Consider the following 13,447-nt stretch of genomic DNA (forward strand, 5'->3'; position numbering starts at 1 on the left):
TAGATTGATTTTTTCGGCAAACCGGTACATTGGAGTCAGTTCCTTCAGTCCATAGATTTATCATCACTCAACACTACATTTGTAACATATTTGAATGTGAAACCGTTCAAGTAAATCATTTAAAAAAAAAAAAATACTAAAAGATCATTTGTTTGTTGAAATACAGAAATAGACATGATTAAAGACTGTTGGGAATGCTATTCATGCTGTCTTCATACATTTTTAGTCATTGGACGTAATACCGTGTTAAATTAGTTTATTTCATCCCCATACAACTCCCAAACAATACAATAAAAGCTATTTTAAGCATGCATAAACACTATATTCATGCTTTAAACTTGGCATGCCTTTTTCTTTTTCTCTTTTTTTTCTATTCTCTCTCCATTTCTTTCCTCTTATTTTTGCTCCCCGTCTGCCTCCTACCAGTCATGTGACCCTGAAGGGGGTGGGACTCACTCTCTCTCTCTCTTTTTCTCAACTCTTTGTTCTCCAGACGACGCCCAAATCATGTCTGCAGTAGAGTGACTCTATCCCTGGCCTTGAAGTCAGCTTTCATTCTGCCCTTCACACACAATCACACTTTCTCACAATGATTACACATGTAGGCTACATTAAGAATGAGTTGCATTTTGATCATGCCCAACTGTTTTGCCAGTTTTTTTCTTTTTTTTTTGTATTTTTTCTTTTTTCATCTTTGAGCCACCATAACTAAATTATTGTGCTTGGATTCTCAAGGTTGTTGATGTTTGCATGCATGCAGGTGTGTGCATTCAGTCTTCTCGTCTCAGCTGTCTTCATGTTACCCTCGTAATGATCACCACAGGCTTGATTTCCTGTGTTTTCATTTAGTTCCTCCACCTCGTTCTGTCATTTCCTGAAAAAGCAGGGTGTGCTTGCATGCGCACGCTTGTGTGTATGTGTCAGAAGCAAAGGAGTTCATCATGAAGGCAATGATGTTGATAACAGTCCAGCCTGAAATTGCACTAGGTTTGTTATGGTACCAATATTTCAGTAAAAATCAGTATCAAATAATAAACTTGCTTTGTATTATGGTTATAGTTATTAACAAATTAAGTTTAAGCAGTGCCGCGTAGCCTTACATTTTCTCAATTAAGTCTTCAAGTTTGTCCATGTAATCATTATTTAAATAGTGTAACTAAAAGGGCTATGCAAGAATTTTCATGTATTATGGTTTTTGTATTGCCAATGTGTGAACAGCTTGTAAGTAAACTTAAAAAAACAAGACCTTGCCCGATTTCTTAGGTTGTCTATGAAAGCCTGTAGACTTATTTTTATGTCAAGGACTCGGGACAGTTTTTCCTGAGAGCCTCTCTTCAATGACACGTGAAATGAATGCTTATACAACGTTCATGATAATGTCGAAAAAGCTGTTCTGTACTGTAATGTTCAATTTGTCATGCAAAGAAAAGGGATTGATTCAACTAAACTAGATAGTCTCAAATATATTTTATAATCAAATTATCATGTGTAATTTTACTTTCCTCATCTGTTGACACTGTCGATGAATTGCAGAGCTTGTGCATATACACATCGCTATGATCGGGATTCTTTCTTAACTGCTTTTTTCTCACCACTGTAATTTTGTTGTGTTTATATATTTTGCTGCAGAGATGTTGCCAACTTATTTTAACTTCTAAGCAAAGAACGAAGAAGAAATTCGCCCCAATTATATCGGGGCCTTGAATCACGTTCAGTCTTTTGTGCGTTAAATGTGCGCACATGAACATTAAGTTGCTGGCGGCAGTTCACTTAACGGCCAGTCGGCCACCAGTGTCTCTAATAACAAGGTTTTCTGAATTCTACATATCGCCCTTTTAAATAATATCCTCAGTTATAAAGTAACGAGCAAAGAGACATTGCAAGCAGTATAAAAAAAAAATAACAGAACAGATACAATTTAGTAATCGCTGCTTGAAATGTTCTTTGTCAACATTGGTATGTGTGTATTTATTTATCATTGTTTTTATTTTATTTTTTACGTTTATTAATTTATTATTAGTAGTATTGTAGAGCATGGAACTAGCAAATGCCTAGGTGATGGGTTCGATTCCCAAGGAATGCATGAACTGATCAAATGTATACCTTAAATGCAATATAAGTAGATTTAGATAAGCAATTTAAAAAAAAATCTATAAAAATCATATTTCCGTATAAAATATTTTTTTTAATGATGACTAATTGTAGCAATAATGATTGCTTTTTTTATAATAATGTCAACAATATATTTTTTTACAATTAGAAATATATATTTAGTTTAGTTTTTTACTAAAATATGATGTGGTGATCACAGTCTTTTCACACATTTCTGTACTGCTTGAGTTGACAAAATCCCCAAGGACTGTGTGTGTTACAGAGAGATAGTGTTCGCTCAGTAGTGTTTTCTGACCTTGAGGTGGGACGCCCCTGTCCTTCCACTTTTGTGCTTGAGTTGGTCTGTGATTGTGTCTTGGCTGAAGTGCTAATGTTATCATGGTTTGTTCTATACAGGGCTCACAGTTTGTAAGAACTATCAGAGAAAGGATCTTTAGGTATACATGTCTCCTTTCATTTCTGTTGATCATCAGCTCTGTCTCGCTACACTTGGGGACATTTTAAGTGGTTGCTCTCCGCTCGCAAGCTATGATTTTAAGCGCTCCACTGAATAAGATTATCTGGTAATGTTCCCATCGATTTAAAGCTTGAACATTGTTTGTGTACTGGTTTTATTGACAGCTGAAAGATGGGACTGGGGTACAAATGCTCGCTTTAAGGGGGTTGTCTTTTTTTATTTATTTTTTTATGACTGTTTTCAAACAGACATTCCTGCCCCAAAGTCACAACATTTATGTGGGGATGCTCAAACAACATTTGAATAGCTCCTCAAATTAATTAACCTGCAAATGGCTTATTCATAATGGTCTCTGCATTTTAAACTGGGATAGGAAAAACTATTTTATTATAAATAAATAAAAACCTTTATGTAGAAAATCAGTAATGATTCAAGGATTCTTCACAAAATTATCCACTGCATCTTGAAATCTGGTCACTTTCTGTTCATTTATAATTTTTGTAAGCATTTGAAGTGTTTGTTGTCGTTTTCTTTGTGTTCACTCGTGAATGTGAATCTTTTCTTATAATGACCCACTTGACGATCAGCTGAAGGTTTCTAGATTGTTTGGCCTGTAAATGTTTGGCTGTATGTGATTGGCATTTGTTCGTTTGTTTTTCTCAACATGAACATGTGAAACAATATAAACACGATAACCATATGCTGACGCGAGTGTACATTCTAGTGTTGTCACGGTACCAAAATTTCAGTATTCGGTACCGATACCAGTGAAAATCCACGGTTCTCGGTACCAATTTCGGTACCAAAGCTTAATTTAGATTAAATTTACATAATTATATTAAAGTGTATATCACAAAGATGGAAACTGTAGTATTAAAAACACTTTACAATAAGATTCCATTTGTTAGATAACATTAGATAAAATGACCTAACAAAAAAAACAATAGTTATATACTGTCGCAATTATTCTCCTTTAGGGGTTAATTTAAAAATACATTTTTAAAATCAAAAGTTAACATAATTTCTGTTAACATTATTTAATGCACAATGAATGAAGTGAACAAACATGACCAATCAAGTGTTTTGTATTAAATAACATTCACAAACGTTAATTAATGTTGTAAAAATATATTGTTCACTCAATGTGAATAACGCATTAAGTGATGTTAATGAATGGTATCTTATTGTAGCATTACCAAACTATACAGGAGATAAAATGTTTTATTTGACTTGACTATACTTTTATTTAATCCAAAACTGTATTCATATTTAACTTTAAAAGGGCTTTTTAAACCTGCTAAGAGTTATCCAGCCAAGAATAAGACTAGAACTGCTTTTCTGACGGACTGATATTAATGACGGCTTTTTATTTCTCATCTCCATAAATATATCTAGTAAAGCTAATGCAAGGGCTAGAAATCAATTAATAGGCCTATGTCACACTTCCTCGTCGTCATGGAGAGCGCAGTTCGCACAAGCGTTTGTACTCCCGTGGCGTCTGTCCTCCCGTGGCGTCTGTCGTTGCTATACATCCATGAACGCACATGGAAAAGCGAGCGCGCCGCTTCTATTATGAGCGCGCTTTGCCGCGCGCCATTTGAAATAACCATAGACAGTATAAGAAATAACGTATCTGCACGCGCAAAAACATCAGCACCACATCAGCAGCAGCACCGCCGATCGCCATCAGCGCTTTTATGAAGAGGAGAGGACGCAACTGCACGCGCTTCGGGCATGCACGCGCATCAAGTACCGGGTTTGAGAAAACCTGGTACCGTGACGTTAAAAAAAAATTAGTACCGACTTGGTACCGAAGTACCGGGTCTTTTGACAACACTAGTACATTCTGTACGATAATTGGCGCAGTCTGCTTTATTAGTCTTTATTAGTGTTATACTGCTTAAATGCTTTTGTTCTTTATATTTCTTGTTTACACATTGTTGAATGTTTTCAACTACAAGAAAACCTTAAGATATAACGTAAGCTCGTTGTGTATATTGCCTAATCGTAAGCTTCTTCAGAAATGGTGACAACAACTTGTCTTTCTCGTTAAACATCATTTAAATGTACAAATATTTGATTTTTATGAGCCCAAATATTCAAATACAATATTTTTTAAAAATGCCCATCACTAGTTGAGGGCTTGTCATTTTCCTATTGAATTATTTCTGTTTTGTCAAATGGAATGTTATTGTTATTGTTTGTCAAAGTTAGATCAAAACTCAACTCACTCTCAAAAGTGGTTTAGGCTATTTGAAAAAATGGGTTGTTTTTAAATGCTAATTGGCTGGGGTTTTATCACCGACAGAACTTTGGCGATATGACCACATTTTTATTTCACGATCAGGGTTTCCGTTGTCCGGTAATGGCCGGACATTGGCCGGAAAAAAAATGAAATGTCCGACAAAATTAAATCTCTCCGGTCAAATTGTCCGATTAAAATGACCTAATAATCCCGCCCCCCTAACACAATCTGAATTTGAGAATAAGCCTAAAATGTATAAAACAAAAATACACCGACCTTTGGCTATGTTATAAAGGAACAGGCTCTACCGTTTGAAAGTTATTAAACAACATCGCATGCTGCATTTCAAATAAAGCGCACGCCTAAAACGGCTGTAATATAGACCTAAACAACCAACGAATGAGTGAGACGTTTCAAATATGGCCAGGCCCAGGCAGACTAGCCGTAAAAGCTTTTTTCAGAGGCCAGACGCGACGGACGATGGTGAATCAGGAACGCCTGAAGCCTCAGATGTCCAGACAGCTCCACCACCACCGGAGAAAAAGCAGAATCGGATCAAGACGAAGCAGCGAAGTCGCCTTGCGGAGAACAAGGTTACGCGGCTTATGCGCATTGCAAGTTGTGGAGAGACACTAGCCGCGTTTCCATTAGGCTACCCTTCAAATTGAAATTGCGAATTAAAAATACGCACAATGGAAACACGTTAATTTCGCAAAAACTCCCGTTTATCGCAAGAACGTTTTTATGCTCGCATGAGGTGGTTTTTCAGGCAATTCGAAAAAGGAATATTTCGCAAAACTGCAATGGAAACAGTTTTTGCGCATTTACAGTCACCTGACTTAGAAGACGCGGTGTGTTTGAGGTCCATGTATAGCTACGCAAATAATAATTATTTTATATTATTTTATTATATTATAACATTTAATAAGCTATATTTAGAAGACGCTTTTATGCAAAAAAGGAACAAAGCTGAGTGTGGAGCGCGCACTGCATGGCACGGAGGCGCGGGCGTGACCACTTGCATTTTCCTATTAACAGTGGAAACAACTTAAAATACTCATTTCTGGTCATACAGAAAATAATAATACATTATTCTCAACTACTTTTATTTGTGTAAACTCACAATAACAAGAAAACGTTGTGCTTTTGTAAAATAAAATAAAACAATCAGACGCACTTTCATGATCTCCATAAACTGGAGCGTGAGAATTGAAACAAAATATAGCTTATGTAGGCTAAAGCTTGAAATGTCCACTTTAAAACGAACAAATTCGAATCGAAAGCTAATACCTTCTGATTATGTACCTAATCCGTATGAAAGGTGCATTTCTCTCGAACAGCGCATCTGTTTAACAGCGGAGATGGAGATGTGATTTTAGCCGACACTTAGAAAACAATAGTTTATTCATAATATGAATGGCTCTTCTCATTCAGCACTGCGGGAAAAACATCAATTCCAGGTTCTAATCTGGCCTTTGAAAACCAGTAAAATCGACATGTTTTCCATATTAATTTGTGAATATGTTAAATGTTTAATAAAGGGGCAAAAAGTCATAAACAAAAATCAGAAAATGCGTCGGTATTTACTTTTTTGCGCAGCAGTTTGTGTAGCCAGTTCAAATTAAAATTTTGGTGTTCAACTTTGCGTTTTAAAAAGACAACAACCGTTCATTTTTCGTTTTTCAATTACGGGTTAAAAAAGGAAAAACGAATGGACAAAAGTAGCCTACATGGATCGTTTGGACAGAATACGAGACAGAGTTCTTTATTAAATTCATAAAAGAAACAATAATTAGCCTATAGGAATACTGGATTCTAAATCTCAAATAAATGCCACAATCAAAACCTCGGAGCAGAAATGAGGGCGAAACACCCAGAAACTCCTTATGTGTCGTTCGCAGTACAAGGGTCTTTCCCTGCCATTAATGCTTGGATAACACGCCACGTCTCCTTCCTTTAATAATAATAATAATGTCTAATGCGGTGGCAGTGATATTATATAAACCAACGTCCGTTGCCGTGATTTTTTAAATGACTTATCGTGAGAGAAAAAAGGACGTTTAGTCGCATATAACATCGGTTAATGGAAACGCCGTCATTTCGCAATAGTTTTTTATCGATATTTAGATAATAGCGCAAAACATTTGCGCAAATCTGTAATGGAAATGCGGCTATTTACACCGCGAGATATTCAGATATTTTATGTGGGGAAGGGGGATTGGTTTGTTAAACTATGAATGTGAAACCATAGTAAAAACAATTGGCGTTGATTGACGCCAATCGGACGTTCATGTTTTTTTTTTTCGTCTATTTGAAAGTTAGGCTAATAAACATGTTGCGTTCTATACGGCCTGATTATGTCATTTTTTAAGTTACATAGCCTGCCTCCAGTTTTCCTCAACTTGACTAATTAAGAGGCAATATTTGACCGGCATATCATCAAAATGTCCGGAAAACGAAATCTCTGCCGGTCACTTTGACCGGCACCATTTTTTTCTAGCGGAAACTCTGTTCACGATAATGGGAAATTTTATTTCACAATAACTATGTATATCACTATAGTTAGTTTGTGTTGTTTTATCTCATTCCTGTTATTAAAAATAAGGGGAAAAAGAAGCAAATTACAAACAATAGGACAAATGCAATAGAACAAAAATATGAATTAAACAAATTAAGTTTTTCAGGTACAATAGGTTTATTTAACATATTGTTAGAATTAGTACAGAAGTGTAGTAATCAAATGTCAAAAAATATATCTACATTTCATAGTCTTCACTGTATGATTTAAATATACATTTATTATTATTAAAGCTGAAAAAAAAAATAACTCCGTCAAGAGCAGTAAGTTATTTTCTCGTTTGTTTGATTCACATTAATGACAGGTAGGTATATTAGGCTGCTGTCACTTTAAGACCAAACACACGGATCCATTGTACTGACACAAATCCGGTTTACACCCAACTGTTTACTTTCACTTGAGACATAACCGGCTGTGTTTACATGAATACTCAAAACGATGTGCATTTTGACATAATTACGTGTGTATTCGATCATTCAAGCGCAATAAGATGTGAAAGAGAACTGAATTTACATTCACATGCTGAGAGACGCAGCTTTCTGTGCACCACGTCGAGTTCTTTTTCACTGCTTATTGTTTATGCTTAACACTTTTTAAAATCAAGCAAGTCCCAAATTTGTGATCGCCTTCTGAGAGAGGCAGCTTTCTTTGCGCACACTTTGGCAATGTGCCAGTCAGCACGAGCACCGCACCCAGTTCCTTTTTAGGATATATTGCACTTATAACTCTAACATCAATCACGTCCCGTTCTTTATATTTTCATTAATGCATTTCATCACGCTGGTATTTACATAACACAATATAGCAAAATCCCTAAAGATACTGACAGCATATTTGATAGTTTAAAAATGCAGTAGTCCTGTGGGTTTATCATTTTAAATTGTTTATTTTTATTGTTTAGATTCCCTTGACTAATGCAGTTTTTGTTTCTGTTGTTGACAAATTTCCTTGTGAACAGGATGTTTGGATGGGACAAACTGAAGGTCTTGTCCTCTGATATTTTTTTTTACATTTGAGTAAAGTTAAATTGAATTAATACTACTTAGTTGTATTGCTTTTTATTTATCCTACGTGGGCATGATGTGTCATAGCGGCCAGTTATCGGTAAATTTGAAAATTTAAATTTGAAGGCTTGTAGGCCATTGAGATATTGTAGATCATGTTGGTCTATGCAAATTATCCTCACTCACACCCAGCTTAGGAGTGTGTGTTGTAATTTCATCATACAGAATGTTTACAGGAGCCTCAATCCTGTCTTGGTCGGTCTCTTTAGAATAGATTGTAGTTATTGTTAAAATGAATATGCACGTCCTGCAAAATCAGTTTTCTGATTACATTTGAAGGCCTGTATGTAGCTTTCTGCCTTTGATCTTCACATAGTGTCTGTTCTTCATTTTGTGGCCTTGTCCTGTTTGTTTCCTGCTTCCTCTAAGGACAACAGGTCAGGAAATGCCTCATCTGCGCACATTCAATCTTTTTGCACCACAAACGCTCACTCAGATCAGACTTGTCACCCAGTTTGTTCTCTTACGATTTCAAAAGCTTTGTGTTCCTAGACAGAAAATCTTGTCACATTTCTCTTTACTCCATAATCTTTCATGTTGACAAGCTGCCTCTTGTGGCAAACTGTGTCTATTACAGAATGTGTCTGTCCCTACCCACCTTGAACCCATGTGGAAACATTTTGAAGGCCTAAAATACAAAACGCTCATCTGAACTGGCAAGAGTGGAAACATGGCATTCCAGTAAAGAAGATGACGACTGGTCACGGTGTTTGTTTAGTTTGTTCCAGGGAGTCATAGCATGTTTACAGGAGCCTCATACTTGTCTTTGTCTGCCTCTTTGGAATAGATTTTGTGTTATTGTTATTGTCACATTTCCTGGAAAATCTGAAAGTTTGATTACATTTTAATGCCCGTATGTGGTGTTCTGATCATTTTTATAACATTAATATATTATTGTTGTAATTATGAACAAGATTAATAGTTAATATTATAGTTAATGTGAATTCTATTATTTTTGTTTTTACATTTTCTTAAAGGGATACTTCACCTCTGGAAAGATGAATGTGTATTTAAAATGGGTCATTTATGTAGTAGAAATGTGAAATTATTTTTTAATTTGGAGCCTTCTAGACTGAGAAAAGCCAGAAAATGTATTTTTGGCTTATGTGGATGAAAGACAACAACTCCCAGAATGCACTTGCTTCGCTGCTCTACGAGGCCACTCCCAAGCCACGCCTACCGGTCAGAGCGCGCAGTTAAACAACAAGACTAGGCTACTAGTGAGTTTCCGTGACGAGTCTGCCTGGGATTTCGAGATACCCAAAATGTCCGGGATTCAGCTTTTGCGTTCTACAGTCGCCATTCATTATGTTTACTGTGGCGGGCAGGACGAGGCTGAGGCCCGCAGGAGAATGGCGCGAGGCCGGTGGCGTGATTACTGATGAGCGACGGAGGAGCACATCAACCGATCACTTGTTTAGCGTTCATGTAAACTTTACATTCAGATTCACCCATCGGAATGAATTCAGTTAGATCGAAACAAAAGGTGTGCATGTAAACAATGAATGGCGACTGCAGAAAGCAAAAGCTGAATCCCGGACATTTTGGACGATCTCGACAGCCGGACATGAGAATGGTAACCCCTGCTAGCTTAGCTTCCAAAGAAAGACGGCTGACACTATGTGTACATTCTGTGAGTGAGATCCCACCCTATATGGGCAGGTTGAAAACATGCGGGACAGCCCCTACTACTGGCTGTAGTCTTTAGCCTCTGGCCAAAAAATCCTCTGATAACGCAAAATGAGGATTTTTGCATCTGAGGATTTTTTCCAGACAAAAAATACATCAATCTCTCGTCTCAGGGGGATATGAGGGAGGAAAGCACGGTAATTCGAAAACACTACGGGTTTTCTACTGATACAAAGCTTAATGCTAAATCCTGAAGTATCCTTTTAATATTAACAAAATGGCAATATTAAAGAATGAAACGAATGTACATTGTCCTTTCTTCTTTTTTTGAGTATGGCAGAGCATGATTTTTATTTTATTTTTCTGTAAGTGTGTGTTGGCTTTAGTACGGACACATTGCCCGATCTGCTCACGATCACAGATTGTGGGCTCTTATCTGGCCCAGTTATCTTTCCAGGCTCTAATATACAATTAGGCATTGCAAGTGTCAAAAGTACTGATACTTTAAGAACAAGTCATGCTAAATGAAATAATGCTGAGTAAAATAAGGTCTTTCTTTAGGTGTTGGTTGTGATAACTCAAGTCAGGACCCATGCACTGCCCTACTGACATAAAACAAGCATTCAAAAGATTCACATACACTTCATGCATGTTATTTTTCGATAACTAGTGCCTTGTTCCAGTGTGGTTCTTGGACTACATAAAAAGGAAATGTCATTTGATTGGTTGTAAATAATGTCGCACATGATTGCTCAATGACATGCAAATGTGTTTGTCCTACCCAGTGTGTGTGCTAACAGTCGTGCTTGATGAAGTGGGCGGATTGTTGTACATGAGCTTGATGAGCATTGATACCTTCTGCCTTTCTCCCATTGAAAAAGAACTGCAAAGTTTTGATTAGTGTAACACGACCTTAAAAAGTTGGCCCCTGTGTACATCTGAGAGTGAAGGATTAAAAAACCAAAAAATCCTAAGGGTAGAAATGAGGCTTGTTGGTTGAGTTCATTGATTTTATATTCTCTAGTGTGGTTCTTTTGTTGTTGTCAGGCTCCTCTGAAGCAGAGCTGAGTGTAATTCCAGCCTGTAAAGAGCGTTCTTATTGGACTTTTAAAAGAAAACACAAAAAGTAGTGATGTGTGCATGTTTCTGTCTTGTGTTTCAGCAAAATTGTATTTCTCTTCTCATCATTCTCCACTGTGGTTTCAGTGATGCTTTTTCTTTTCCCTTCACTTTCATCTCTTAAGTCTCTCTCTCTGATTCAGGGAAATCTTGACTCATGTTATTGTGCTTCAGATGAAAATGTGCTGTTTATTTATCCTCACATTTTGCAATCTTTTTATTTTGTTATGTGCACTGGCTTTACTCTGTTTATGTTGCCTCACTGCATGATCTTAGAGACCAGAGGTTATGCAAGATTGTACTGGGGCTAATGTAAAGAGGTCAGAGGTCAATTCAGTGCATTTTCGAAATGGTGCTTGACCCGATGTTGTTATTTATTTGTATTATTTGTGTGGACTAAATTACGGTTTAATGGGAACAAATCAAGTGGATTTTCGAATGGTCAGTGACAAATGGCTTGCTAAATTCTCACACACACACATACAAACAGCTAGAGGAAGTTTTGGATTGAACTGATGTTCTTGGTTAACTTCCTGTCAGGTTTTGTTTCTCGGTTTTGTTTTCTCACTTCCACGTCACCATGTGCTGTAACTAGGTTACTTGATATTTTTCACTCTGTCATTACACCTTACTTTTTATTTTATTTTATTTTTTTATTGACTGTAGTAGCGGTGAAAAATGGATTGGAAAATGTGAGGAAAAGAATCTGCAAATGACTCAAACCAAAATTATCTTATCTTATTTAGAATGTTTATGCTAACTGCTTAGCTGGATTTTAGAAGCAAAGTCAATGGGGATGCATTTGTGCATTTAGCTAAAAACAGTGTGAACGCTATTTACTAAGACAGATAGTGCCTAAAACATGAATGAAAAATGTTTGTTAAACTGTTGTCCTAAATTGTAACCAGTATATTTCTGTGTGTTTTCCAGATGTAGGAGAGCAGAAGGCCGTTATGCTGTGGACAGAGCCGCCATCATCAGTCACTGGAACTGGCTACAGGCCCAAGTCTCAGACCTGGAGTACCGTATACGTCAACAGACCGACATTTACAGACAAATACGCTCCAGCAAGGTGTGCACAGATACACAAAACATGCACATTCACACATGCTTTTTAAAATTTTGAATCATGGAAATTCTAGTTTAAGCTTAAGTTCAGAGTGTAGTTTAAGTTTTAACCCAGCGGAGGTGCCGTCTGCCTTTGGTAACTTGGCAACGCAGGTTCTCTCTCATGTTCCCGTGGTGAATTGTACTCTTGTGGGATCGTTGTTTCATGTTTCTTCAGCTCACTGTTTTTGTTTCAAAGCGCTTCTCCAGCTTGTTGTCCCTGTGTGATTCAAACACAAACATAATTTGGAGAATATCATCAAGTCTTTCATCTGACATGTGAAGTGATGGATGTATTTAAAAACCTTTCTGACTCAATGTGAAACTTCAGAAATGTATAGAAAAATTAAATAGAAAACAGTTCTTTCAAACTGGACTAATATTTTGCAAATTGCAGTTTTAGATTAAATGAATGTGATTGGCCAATGCAGATTTCAAAAAGTTGTTTATTTGAATTAAAGCAAGTGCATGACATTAACACTACCATCAGATTGCCAATCTTCTTTTGTGATTTACTACAGAAACATTTGATCTGCTGTGTGCTTGTAGACTTAGCAAGAAAAAGTTTTTCTAAAAGAAAAAGATTTGAGGATTTTGACAGGGGAGGAAAAGCATTGTCTCACAGTTTTGGTCTATAATTTGTGTGGTTGTTTGTTTTCTAGGGCTCTGTTGTACTTGGGGTGAGCTCAGTGTGTGAGTCAGCACCAGAGAACAGCAGTGACTCAAGGACAGAGAACATTACCTGCCCTGTCGCACGGGTAAGGCCAAGAGCACAGACACATGACCACATTAAATAAACTACCAACAGAGCCAGTCTAGTCCTGAACTTAGTTTAAACTATAATTCAAGACCAATACATTTATTTACTGTTATTGTTAGATTACAGGTGATCATTTATCAATCCATAAAACAGTCCAAGACCCATTAGTGTGTTTATTCCCATACAAACAGATACGATGCCCATGATACGGGCCTACGCACAGCCTAGGAGAATGCTGGGATTGTTGAGCGAGAGGATTGAGAATAGGGGCTGCAAACACTCGATCTCTTTGTCTGTTGTATGCAAAGCGCTGCTGACCTTTTCATTCAATCAGAGTAGTGAAGAAATGCAGCAAGATACCATTCAACTCATCCAG

The 13,447-nt window shown here is 36.9% G+C and overlaps 1 protein-coding gene across 2 annotated transcripts in view; it reads left to right on the forward strand.

The window, feature by feature from the left end:
* kansl1b (KAT8 regulatory NSL complex subunit 1b) overlaps positions 1-13,447 on the forward strand; it is a 95,862-nt gene that overhangs the window by 69,137 nt on the left and 13,278 nt on the right. For both annotated transcript variants that reach the window (XM_082183873.1, XM_082183872.1), the window contains exons 3-4: positions 12,135-12,276; positions 12,974-13,069. In XM_082183873.1, the coding sequence (XP_082039999.1) occupies positions 12,135-12,276; positions 12,974-13,069 (238 nt within the window). The remainder of the gene's footprint in view (positions 1-12,134; positions 12,277-12,973; positions 13,070-13,447) is intronic.

This window comes from Leuciscus leuciscus, assembly GCF_965113295.1.
Source record: "Leuciscus leuciscus genome assembly, chromosome: 1".
Classification (NCBI taxonomy): Eukaryota; Metazoa; Chordata; class Actinopteri; order Cypriniformes; family Leuciscidae; genus Leuciscus; species Leuciscus leuciscus.